At 39.2% G+C, this 13,703-nt stretch overlaps 1 protein-coding gene across 6 annotated transcripts in view; it reads right to left on the reverse strand.

The window, feature by feature from the left end:
* PRKN (parkin RBR E3 ubiquitin protein ligase) overlaps positions 1-13,703 on the reverse strand; it is a 1,467,397-nt gene that overhangs the window by 1,166,160 nt on the left and 287,534 nt on the right. For all 6 annotated transcript variants that reach the window (XM_008995347.6, XM_035297759.3, XM_078370429.1 and 3 more), the window contains one exon: positions 9,664-9,827. In XM_008995347.6, the coding sequence (XP_008993595.3) occupies positions 9,664-9,827 (164 nt within the window). The remainder of the gene's footprint in view (positions 1-9,663; positions 9,828-13,703) is intronic.

Genomic DNA, 13,703 nt, shown 5'->3' on the forward strand with positions numbered 1-13,703 from the left:
TCCTTAGTGTCCAAGGTTTAAATACCACTGGAACTATCTTAAACAAATGTTTGTGTTTATTTCCTCTCTTTTCTGAACAATGTTTATGATGAATTATGCATAGATGGAATGCCAACACACAGATCCAATTCCCTTTGAAATATGTAAGACTATAAAAATGAGCAGAAAATATCCTTGCCAAACCTGCACTGAGTTTTCAAAAACTCAAATATTTGAAATTGAGTTTGTGATGTACTTAAAACACACACATCAGTGGGTTCTCACATTCCTCATTTCTCCCTCCAATGTCAGAATATTCATTAATTTAAAAGGCAGACCTCTATGCCATAATTAGTCTACATATCAAATCTTATCTGAGTGACACCTCTGAATGCAAAGCGACCAGAATAAATAATAAGACAGGAAACATTTCATGCAAAATAAAATTCAGTGACAGAACAAAATCTTCAATGCAATGCAGTTTACACAAGTATATCCACAAAAATGATAACTTTTCTCAAGAAATGCATTCCCCAAATGAATATGTGCTTGTCTGTGAGAAGACACATATGTACAAAAGGCTAAAACATTTTGTTTAAATCCAAAAGCAATTGATCCTAGAGCATTATACTGACACCAACTCTATAAATCATGGGCTTGCACAACAGTTCAATAAACACTTGATGTTTGCCTCCATTCAAATGAGTCATCCTCTGACTTAGCACATGGCCGAAGAAAGATCTTTCAGCACATCCTTCTGTGCCTTAGAAAAACTACTATGGCAATCTTCACTTATCTAATGTTAATTTCAGTTAATTTAACTTGTGCTGCTCAATTGTTTGAGAATTTTGTATTTTTATCAAAATTAAACCTAATATTTGAAAAACAATAGTTAACACAACATATTAGACTAGAAAAAGTAAAACTCTCCCATTCCCATTTAATTTTGTTTTCTGTGTCTTATGGGCTTCACTAAAGTTACACTTGAACATGAACTATTATAACATAAATTACCATATCCCACACATTTAACTTTATCTGTCATTTAACTTTTTATGGAAAATAAAAGCTGGAGTAAATACTTAATGATGTTAACGTATTGATTAAAGCTATGACTCAAGCCCACATATAAATAGAAAATGAAGGAGCATACATACTCCCGTATGTATCTATCATAAGTTATTTTGGTGTATAAGCTTCAAAGAGGTTTCCCATATACAATCTTTTTTTTTTTTTTTTTTGAGACGGAGTTTCGCTCTTGTTACCCAGGCTGGAGTGCAATGGCGTGATCTCGGCTCACTGCAACCTCCGCCTCCTAGGTTCAGGCAATTCTCCTGCCTCAGCCTCCTGAGTAGCTGGGATTACAGGCACGCGCCACCATGCCCAGCTAATTTTTTGTATTTTAGTAGAGACGGGGTTTCACCATGTTGACCAGGTTGATCTCTCGACCTTGTGATCCACCCGCCTCGGCCTCCCAAAGTGCTGGGATTACAGGCTTGAGCCACCGCGCCCGGCCCTTCCCATATACAATCTTATTGTTCCTTGATAGTAGTACTCTTGGGCTTGTCACAACGAATTGGCAAAAAAGGGAAAAAAAGTAAAGATGGAATTTTGATAAATCATCTTTTGGTTCAGAGCTTTTGGGTATATAGACACAACCTCTCATTTCTTTAAATTTTCCCCTAAAGGATGGTGACTGTACTAAGCAAATCTCAGATAACATCAGGTCAATTGGATGATGGGATCTTAGTCTATTAATAAAGACAACAGAATATTTGAAACTAGGACTTCAGTTAACAGTACCACAATTTCACAGTGTGTAATCTCTTCTCTGTCATTTATCAGATTTCCTGTACCCCAAGAAGATGCATCCTCTGTTAAGAGTTTGGGGATTTGATTGCTGCAGAGTCTCACCCTCTCACACATTGCTTGCCTTGGAATATGAGGTAATCACAATGGAAACATCTGTGAGATGTGAGCTTCTTAGATGAATCCACAGACTATATATCTTCAGCTGCTTATAAGCGAAAAGAATCTCAGCTTTTCTCTCTTCAAGTCTATGCTTATCTATGGCAATCCTCAGAGATGTTCTGTAAGTCCACAGGGACACAACAATGTCAAGACTTCCTTTCAAAGGAAAAATAACATTTCTGAGAGTTCCGAATTATGCAAAGAGGTAAGGAATTCAGAGACACTTTCTGACTGACACATAGAAGCAACCAGAGACAAACAGATAAAATAACGGTCTTCCTGTAGTGAGCATTTGCCCTGTATAGATGATCATCCTTTGATTCTGAACTCAGACCCCTAGCAGCACTTACTAGTTCATATAATAATGTACCAGTTCTTTGGAGGAACTCAAGAAGATATGCACATTTGCCTAAATAAAAAGATACTTTTATCAGTCCTGCAGTGACTGAGGGTCTCATTTACATGACCAGTCTCTTACATAGAAAGAAATCACTGTATGACTGTGCTCTGGGCAGACTGGTATTTAGCCTGGCCTCCTTTTATCTTTTAATCAGTTAAAATAGGAATTATATTGGTCATTTGCAGAACTCATTTATATACAAACAAGAAATCATGGTGGAAATGCCATCAATGCTTTAAATTGATACTAGCCTCTTTCTGTTTTATAGTCAATAGAGAAAGCAGTCTCTACTAAAAATACAAAAATTAGCTGGGGGTGGTACACGCCTGAAATCCCAGCTACTTGGGAGACTGAGGTGGGAGAATCACTTGAACCTGGGAGTTGCAGGTTGCAGTGAGCCTAGATCATGCCACTGCACTTCAGCCTGAGCAACAGAGTAAGACTCTATCTCAAAAACAAAAAAAAGAAAAAGAAAAGAAAAAGAATTATGAGTAAATTTAGTTCACAAATGAAGACATTGCATCGCAAAATTCTATTACATAAATGTTACTGTTTTCTCTAACTTTATAACCATAATAGCTCATTGATTTCCCAAAATTATAGTGCATAACTAACAAACTGATTTAAAAAATATGTAGTACACAATTCTCAGGAACTATTTACTTTTGCTTAGTTGAAATATTTGGTACAGCCTTTGTAAATAAATACTAACATGTCTATTCAGACTTATAATGTGCTGAAGATTTTATTTAAGAATTCAAGAAAGAAGCATAAATATCTCTATAAGCTTTACTCACCCTATACTCTTCATATGAATAAATCCTTAAATTTGTCTGCTAATAAATTTAATTATTTTTCTCATTTCTTATGTTAAATATCACTCATTGAATACATACTCTCCCTTTAAAATAGATACAAACAGCAAGCTTGTTTATTTTCTAAGAAAGTGATAGTTTCAATTCCTCTGTGAAAGTGGACAGATATTCCGGGTTTTCTTAAACTAAACTTTATATTAAAATGCTTACAAATTCTAATGCAATTGTAAGAGATAACACAGAAAGGTGCCAGGTACCTTTTTCCCAGATTCCCCCAATGGTGACATCTTGACAAGCCAGATGTTATACTTGTGCCATAAGCATTGCTACAGTCAGCACAGAGGACAGCCATCATCAAAGGGTCCCTTCTGTTACCCTTTCACAGCCATTCATCCTGAGAAGCATGAATCTGTTCTCTACTTCTATCATTTTATCATTTTGAGAATGTTCTATAAATGAAATTATTCAGTGTATGATCTTTGGAGATGGGCTTTCCTCACACAGCACATTTTCCATGAAATCCATCCAAGATATTGTGTATATCAAAATATTGTGTCTGCTCCTTTTTTACTGCTGAGTAATATTCTATGGTATGGAGGTACCAGTTTGTTTAACTATGTACCCAGTAAAAGACATCAAAAAGTTGTTTCCATGTTTTGCTAATGTGAATAAAATTGCTATAAACATTCATTTATAGATTTTTTTGTGGGTACATATGTCTTCACTTCTCTAGGACAACTAACCAAGAGTATAACTCTGTCATCTGGTAAATGCATATGTCATTGTGAAAGAAACTGCTATATTCTCTTCCAGAGTGGTGCTACCATTTTATATTCCCACTAGCAATTTGTGGGTATTCCAATCTCTCCACAGCCTCGCCAGCATTGGTGTTGTCTTTATTTAGTATTGTATTCATTTACATACTTTACCACTTGCTCTAGATATTATTTTATACATTGATAACTTGTCATGCTCTATGGCAGTTGCTATTTTATAGCTTAAGTTTAGAAATCTTACCTTCCCTTGCATCTGTGTTTATATTTGACTGAAGTATTTCCTCTACATGTAGAACTATATTAGACAATGTTATAACTTTTGCAATCCTCAAACATAATTTAGAAAACTCAAGAGGAGAAAAAAGTACATGTCTTTACCCATATTTTTGCTTACTATGTTTTTCCCTCTTTTTTCATATTCCAAAATTCCCTCTTTTGTTGTTTCATTTGTTTAGAAAATTTCCTTATCCATTCTTTTAGGGTAGGTCTGCTGGTAACAAATTTGCTTCGTTTTTCTTTATCTAAAAAATGTATTGATTTCTTCTTTATTCCTGAATGACATTTTCACTGGGTATAATATTACAGGTTGGCAGTTCTTTTCTTTCAGCACTTGAAAAACATTGTGCCACTTCCTTCTAGCCTTCACAGTGTCTGATGAGAAATCCACCATAATTAGAACAATTTTACCCCTATAGAGAAGGTGTGATATTTCTCTGGCTTCTTTTGAGATTAAAATTTGTCTTTAGTTTTAAGAAGTTTAATTACGATGTGTGTTGGTGTGTGTTTGGGTTTTTCCTGTTTTAGTCTCACTCAGCTTTATGAATGCATCCATAACTTCATGTCTCTTGCAAACTTTGGAAATTTCCAACCATCATTTCATTTCTTTGAACATTCACCCACCATTATCTTCTCCTTCCAGGACTCCCCTGACACAAACTTAAAATGCTCTGTTAGAGGTCCACAGGTCTCTATTCCCTTTTTCTTTTTCCAGCTAGGTTTTCTTTGTCATTTGGACTGTGTCATTTCTATGTTCCATCTTCCAGTTCACTGACTCTTTTCTCTGTCCCTTCCATCCTTCTGTCAAACCCATCAGTGAGTGTTTTATTTCAGAAATGTCAAACAAAAGGTTCTCCACTTGGCCTTTACTAGCGTTAGTGGGGACAAGGATAGGGCTGCAGTTTTTCTGTTGCATTTGGCTGGATTAGACTGGCTATTGTCTACATATTTTCTATGTTGCCAGGCAGCCCCTTTCTGAGTCCATTGGGTAAAAACAGGCCATTGTTGGGGATTTCTTCCTTCCTTCCTTTCTTTCATCCTTTACCCTTCCCTTCCCTCTTCCTTTTCCCTTCCTTCTCTCTCTCTTTCTCTCTCTTACTCTCTCTTCCTCTCCCTCCCTCTCCACTTCTTTTCCCTTCTTTTTGTCTATACATGTTGACATTTCCAGGTTGTCAGTTTCTTCAGTTCCACATCTACAGTGATGTGACAAAAAGAAAACTCAAGAAATTCACCTCTGTATCCTTCCTTGGGTTCTAAAATCCCTAGTCCATCCACATTCTTCTCACCACTTTCAGAATCTTCATGAGCTAAAACAGCTGATCCTTGAATAACATGGGTTTAAACTGTGTGGTTCCATTTATATGGAGATTTTCTTCTGTTTCTGTCACCCCTGAGAGAGCAAGACTAACTCGCCCTCTTCCTTTTCCTTTTTAGCCTACTCAATGTGAAGACAAAGATGATGAAAATCTTTATGATCCACTTCTACTTAAGGTATAGTAAATATGCTTTCTCCTTTTTGTAATGTTCTTGTGTTTTCTCTAGCCTATTTTTTATTGTAACCATATGGTACATATTACATATAAAAATTATGTGTTAATCAACGTTATGGTATCAACAAGGCTTCCCATCAATAGTAGGTGATTGGTAAAGTTTGGAGGGAGAGAAAAGCATACATGAATGTTGACTACATAGTGGTTGGCACCCCTAACTCCATGACGCCACGAGTCAACTGTACAATAGGCAGTGTCTAGGCTCTTTGGTGTGGTTTCTGGGAGGAAGAGGGAGAAGTATGTCTACACCAGCTTCCCACAAGCAGAATCTGTACCAGATCATTTGTTTTTCAATGTCTGTATTTTTTCCATTTTCCTTTAATTCTTTAAAGTTCTTAAAGTATTGCCAGTAACAAAACTGAACAGATTAGTGTGTAATGAAAAGAACTATACTCTAACAGTGCTTCTCTAAGTGGCCTGTGGATATGCTCTCCCAGAAGTGAGAATTCTATGAAAAATTTTTGGATGTGACACCAATTCTATTACGATCTTACAAATATCCTTTGCCAGTTAAATAGACAAACTCATTTTTTTAAATTATAAAATTTCATAAGACTATGGTCTCAAGCTATATTTTCCCCATAGTACCTGTGGTGAGGCACTAAAAATAATTTCCTCCTCCAAGAAGGTGAAACTAAGTGTGAGAGATACTGCTCAATACCTGGGGTGACCATTGCCTCAGGTTTCCTAGGACATTCCCAGCATATACCTTTGGTCCTGGAATAATTATTGATAGGGTTCTTTTATACTCACAATATCTCATTTTGCCTGATGAGCTAATATATAGGTTCATATCACCTATGATAATGAATAAAAGAAAATGCAAAACAGGAGGAAAGCCCCAGCAAGCACAGACACCACTCCCGCCATCTCATTCTCTCCAGGACACCAAGGTGTACATTTAGCATTCATTAGTGAAAAAGCATTAAACAGCTCATATGCAAGGTCCATCTTCTCTTTCTCAGCAGCAACTTATTATTACATATTTTGTGCTTATACTGTGACATATCCACCTGTAATGATAACGGGTAACTAAATAGTATTGACTAAATAGTTGTCAACATATGTTCTATTATACTAGAATATCAAAGGATGCTAAAATTCTGCCAATTGTACACTTAAATAAAACATAGCCATCAATTTGCAATTACATGTGTAACTTCCTAGTCTTTACAGTCAAACTCTTACAGGAACACAGTTTGCCAACTTCTCAGCACCTAAATCATTTAACTGTGATTTACCAGAAGTTCCATAAATATCAACTTTTCTTTTTCAGTGTCCTCAGACCTAGGTTCTCAACAGCCAGCTAGACGTCTCCACACACACATATTCAGCTGGCTTCAACTCCCATCATGATGAAATAACACAGCATCCTTCAACCAAACTAGGTCTTCAGACTTCCCACTTCCTTCTACAGCAACCCATTTTTCTCCAGTTCCCCACCAGTGAAACTTCAATGCCAAGTTAGTCAAGGTTTTGTGAAACATAGCCCAGAATTTACTTTTTCTCCAGTCTGCGACATCTCCTTTAGGTTCTAGAAGAACAAGAACTCATCCTTTTCATCGAGCATTCCCTGTGTTCATTCTTCCATTCCTCCATCTGTGGAATCCTACCTCAGTTCTATTCATCCATGAAGTTCTGCCTGGTAACTTCCAACCAGATGTGTTTTCTCCACCTTTAAATTTCATGAGGAAGGAGACCCAGGCATCTGGGATTCCCTCCCCTCTGTCATCCACTGTGCAGCTCAATAGAAGAGCGAGCAGGCCAGCTGGTGCCTCCTGAATCTCCTTCCTGAAAATAACAGGCTTTGTCTTTGGGAAACTCTCCGGATGACACTATTTTTACTTAAAACAAGATCAAACCAGAAACCTTTTCACATGTGAGTCCTAAAACTGTAAACTGGAACCCTTTCATATGTGATTCCTAAAGCTATAAACCTAAGATTCTTCCACATGTAATATCTAAAGTATAAGCCTATATAAAGGTAAAACCTTCCTTTGTTAGATGAGCTGGGTTTTCGACAAATTACTGCCTGGTCTCCCGGCGGAATAAACTCCTCCCTCCTTTGTTCGGTGTTAGAGAGATCCGTTTCCTGTGGCCGCTCCTGCTACAATAATATTTTCAGGTGCAATATGACAGTTTTGTTTCACGTTCTTACATTATGGCTAATAGGTTGAACCACATGCAATTGTTGAACCTATAAAAATGGCAACCCCATATGGTCCAATCTAATCTTTCTTTTGGTTTTAGGGCTCATAAATAAAGACCCATCTCCATGAAAACAGGGGCTGAGTTTTGTCTCTCTTTTGGATCCCCTGAGAAGCCTAGAACATTGGAAGTGCTTAAGAAGTGTTTGTCAACATAAAGACCCTTAAATCAATACATATCTTATGCACATATGTTTGTAAAGTCAATCCTCTGGGGCAATTAGTCTAACTACATAGGAAATTGCTAATTGTTTTACCAATCAGCACTAAAGGGAGTGTTAGAACCTGAAAGTTCTAGAAACATAAAGTGTTTTGATTCAAGGAACTGTTTTAAAATTATTTATTTGTGAAGGAAACATCCTTGGATTTAGAGGTTGGCAGATATAGTGAAAAGCTTTTTCGTTGACTGAAATCGAAAAAACAAATCAAAACACTTTCTAGCACATGCACTTCCCTTATAAAACCAAACTGTCTGAAAGCAAAGCCCAGCAGTTTGTGCACAATGAGTGCGGGCCTCAGCACCATCAGCAGGAGATGCAATGGAGAATGACAGGGACAATTGCATTTCTATGGCTTCTTTGTATACCCCAATCCTGAGAGCATTTGACAAACCCACAAATATCATTGCCCAGAAGAAACAGGGATAGGAGGAGGCAGACCCAGGGACAGGCTTTGTGTGCCCAAGCCTGCCATGCACAGCAGCGGTCCCCACAAGGCTGTAAACCTGAGTGCAATTAATTGATGCTGGTTAAGAAAAGGGGGACATATGTCTGCTGGGTCCTTAACAGTCACAGAAACCATTCACAGAAAGTGTTTGGTCTTTCTCGCGTTCACAAAAAATAACGTCAACACATGGTGAGTTGTATTTGTGAGTTTCCCCAACAAATGACTGGTCTTCAGTTCTAGGTGATGGTGGTATTATCAATCACCTCACCAGTTCCCCCTAATTCCCACAAAAGTCACCAATCCGAATGAAAAGTGTGTAGACTTCTATGGGGCCAGGAGCAGTGGGCTGCCGGAAGCTCTGCTGGGGCCAGAGAGAAGAGAGCATCATTCACTCCACTACTTTGCAGGGGCCTATTTCCAGGGTCCGTTTCACTGAACCTTGGAGAAATTCAATGCAAAGGTGTACTTTTGTTGTGCTCCAGGCTGCCTTCCCCATGGTGAGATCTGGTCCTGGCCAAGGAGCGCTCAAAGCTAGTTGCCTTGGGGGCCCTGAGCCCACACCTCCTCTAGTGAGCGGAGGAGCAGCCCTCACTATCCTCCAGGGGTCACAATTGGGTTACAAATTCCTCATGGTGCAGGGACTGAGCAGCCTGACTGGGAACAATTTATTCGAACCCTTCTTCATTAAGATTCAAATGGAATAAGTAAGGTAGAAATTGAACAGACACAGAAATTGTGCCTTGCTGCTCCTGTAGTCAGTAAACATTTATTCACTAAGCCTAGCTCGTGTGTTCTTTCTCTCTCTCACACACACACAGTTGTTCTTCAAATCTTTCCTGCTTGCTGTTTTAATGCATAATTAAGAAGGTCAGAATTAATGAAGCAGTGTGGAGTATAGTTCAAGGAATCCCCAGGCACTGTTTATTCTATTAGATCTCAAGCACGAATGTCACATTGGCAGCGCAGGCGGCATGAGCAATGGGGCTGGCAGCGTCCCAGGAACGGCCGCCAAGGGAGACTCACCTGCACAGTCCAGTCATTCCTCAGCTCCTTCCCTGCGAAAATCACACGCAACTGGTCAGCTGGAACCCCCTGTCGCTTAGCAACCACCTCCTTGAGCTGGAAGATGCTGGTGTCAGAATCGACCTCCACTGGGAAACCATGGCTGGAGTTGAACCTGACAAACACTGACCAAGGAAATTGGAAGGGAGAAAAGAAAGTGAGCATCACTCAAAGAGCTTAAATGGCCACAGCAACATGTCCCAACCGACTCACCCCTTGCAGCCCTTCACTGAGTAGCATATATTTTCTCTCACTTACAACAAAAAACTTAATGCTACAGAGCAATATTTGGGAAAACCAGAGTTACCCATGAGATTTCCCTCTCATACATTAGTCAGTGACCTGCAAACCACAACTGCATTCTCCCTTTGACATCCATCCTGGGAAACAGAGACTTGAGCAGAACACTTGCTTGATTGGAATTGAAAGAGTCCCATGAGTTTATTGAAAAAACTTAGCTCTGACAGCTCCTACAAACTCACACTCCCTCCACAGTGACCCTCTTAATAAAAACAGGAGGCAGTGTGTTAGCACTCAAGGAACAGCTATGGAAACATTTCAAGCTGCTCTATAGACCAGAGTGAGGACCCGCTAGGGGCTATGGCTCAGAGCCCTAGTCTTGGAGGGTCCTGGCCAAAATGTTCCAGTGGGTCTATGAAGACAATTATTTGCCCCCTTTTTTTGGGAGGGGGCGGGGACACTAGTGACACCATGCCTTATTGAAACCACTGTTCCCGTGAGAGCCAGGCTGCATCCTCTAGTCTTTCTGCATGCTGTCTTCTCACCACAACTGCTCTCCACCTCTGGAGTCTCGCATCTGCCCTTTCCTTTCCATTCCTTCTCTCACTTCTCTAAGTCACACTCTCATCACATCTTTTCTAGAGTCTCATAGTAGCCCTCAACTGTAGGCTAAATCCACTCCACTTACCTCCATAGAGCCCTACATAATTCTGCAAAATGAGCGTCATTGATACAGAGTTATGTCACACCACTGAAACCCTTTAAGTCTCACGCTGTCAGCTGGTGAGAAAAGAATCCAAGATCCCTTTCATCTAGCACAAACCTATATTCCAGCATTTTCTTCATTACTCTCTAAGTATACTCTGTTAAACTAAATGCTCCCAGAAGAAAAATCACAGAAAGCTGCTGCAGCCAACTTCTCGCTTTTATTCATGACCTCCCTCCTCCTCCTCTTCCTGTTGAAATCCTGCCTACCCCCTGAATGCCTACTTCAAATGTGACCTCCTCCAAGAAGCCTCTGGCTATCAGCTCCTGCAAAAAACCTGATCTTGCCTATTCAGGGCACCAGTGGCATTTACTATGTACGTCTTATAATATTCACCAGATTCCTCGTGGAAGCAGGATAGCACAGGGGTTAAAAGTGCATCCTGCACTGATAGGAAGACCCATGCAAAAATCCCCGCAGGCTCCTTTAATTGGCTTACGAGGCTAGGGGTAAATCCATCAACCTTCCCTCTTTAGGTCTCAGTTCCCTTATCTTGAAAACATAAACCACAGCCCATTATTTGACTCATGAAATAATATTTATACTATTTAAAACTATCATATTGTAACCTTTAAAAATAATGGACATTGCATAAGTCTTAGTGGTTCTTGATACACATTTTGCCTTCTTTGAAACATAATAAACTCCTCAAGGGCAAGTACTATTGTTTATTTACTGTTGTGTTTCTTTTAAATGTAGTCCTATAGCTAACTATTGCTCAAATCCAATGTGAGATGACCCGCCTCATCATAATTCTAATAAAGTAATCATTGCAATGCCAATAATAATCAGGCAATTGCTGTGTGCTAGATGCTGTGCTCTACACATGATTTTTCTAAGCCTATCAGTGATCTGGTCAGGTCACTATTAGATCCTCATTTTACAGAGTAGAAAAAGAAGGCTTAGGGAATGGTACCCACTTTTCTAAGGATATCAATTACTTTGTAATAGAACCAGATTTCAAATTTATTTCAATCTAACTCTAAAGCTCATTCCATTTCTACTAAAGTAGGCTTCCTGAAACCATCTCAGAAGAAAAATCCAGGCCAGGCACAGTGGCTCACACCTGTAATCCTAACACTTAGGGAGGCCAAGGGGTAAGGATCACTTGAGCCCAGAAGTTCAAGACCAGCCTAGGCAACAAAGCAAGACCCCATCTCTACAAAAATTTTTTAAAACAATCAGCAGGGTGTGGTGGCATGCACCTGCAGTTCTAGCTACTTGGGAGGCTGAGGTGGGATGATTGTTTAAGCCCTGGAATTAGAGGTTCAAGTGAGTTATGACCCAGCCACTCGGTCACGCTGGGAGACAGAGAATTTGTCTCAAAAAAAAAAAATCCATATTTCTAACCCTCATGATTAAAAAGATAACAATAAAAAGGCTTCATGACATAAATCAGATGTTCCCTACATGGGTGAGCAGTATAAATAAATAAAAGCTCCAGTGAGGAGCTAAGAGCAAAGAATCATGAACGATAACCGTGAACAACATGGGCCCCAAAACAGAAATGACTCTCAAGTGAGGGCGGGTGGCCCAGATGGCACCACGAGATGCCATCTCTGACCAGTACGAAAAATGTTTAGGAAAAGGAAGGACTGCCAGTGACAAAGTGCTCCAAATAAGGAAAATTCAGAAAAATACTAATTACAGAGGAAAAGGTCCTTTTGATATACTTTTAAGTCAATTTCATTTGACACCTTTGAAAATTGAGGAGAAGAAATAAAAATGTATTGGAAGCCCTGAGGTATCTTCACAGTATTCTCAGATCAAAGACCCTAAGACAACCAATTCATCAGATAAGACACATGACAAGTTAGCGGCTATAGGGACAAAAGATAAGGTCCCAGTTCTAAATTTCAATTTCTACTAGTGAGAATAGATTTAAAGTAAAACACCATAGGAAGGAAAGTGGGAAGAAGCAGGTAGAATTCATGCCAAAGCTGCTATAAAACCAGATAAAAATTCCAGGAGATTCTCAGGTTATGATTTTGCTCCAGGGGTTCAAATCAAGGAACTCCCACTGCAACAGAAAGAAATGCGAATCAAAACCACACTAAGATACCACCTCATGCCAGTTAGAATGGCGATCATTAAAAAATCTGGAGACAACAGATGCTGGAAAGGATATGGAGAAAAAGGAACACTTTTACACTGTTGGTAGGAGTGTAAATTAGTTCAACCATTGTGGAAGACAGTGTGGCGATTCCTCAAGGACCTAGAAATAGAAATTCCATTTGACCCAGCAATCCCATTACTGAGTATATACCCAAAGGATTATAAATCATTCAATTATAAAGACACATGCACATATATGTTTATAACAGCACTGTTTACAATAGCAAAGACCTGGAGCCAACCCAAATGCCCATTGATGATAGACCGGACAAGGAAAATGTGGCACATATACACCATGGAATACGATACAGTCATAAAAAATGATGAGTTTGTGTCCTTTTTAGGGACATGGATGAATTTGGAAACCGTAATTCTCAGCAAACTGACACAAGAACAGAAAATCAAACACCACATGTTCTCCCTCATAGGTGGGTGTTGAACAATGAGAACACATGGACACAGGGAGGGGAGCATCACACACTGGGGTCTGTTGCGGGGGGGGGCCAAGGGAAGGACAGCAGAGGAGTGGGGAGGTTGGGGAAGGATAACGGGGAGAAATGCCAGATGTAGGTGACAGGGGGATGGAGGCAGCAAACCACATTGCCATGTGTGTACCTATGCAACAATCCTGCACGATCTGCACATGTACCCCAGAACCTAAAGTAAAATAAAAAAAAGAAAAAGAATTTTTTTGTAAAGGGAAACTGTAAAAAATATTCCAGACACCTCTGTACAGCTACTAAAATCCTAAGTATATAGAACTTTTCCCTATAATAGAAAAGCTACAGTTTTAAAGCTTAAGTTCAATTTAGATAAAACAGCAAATCTGATTTACAATATAAATTTATAATGGAAAGATAAACCAACTAAAACATAGGCA

This window comes from Callithrix jacchus, chromosome 4 (assembly GCF_049354715.1).
Source record: "Callithrix jacchus isolate 240 chromosome 4, calJac240_pri, whole genome shotgun sequence".
NCBI lineage: Eukaryota > Metazoa > Chordata > Mammalia > Primates > Cebidae > Callithrix > Callithrix jacchus.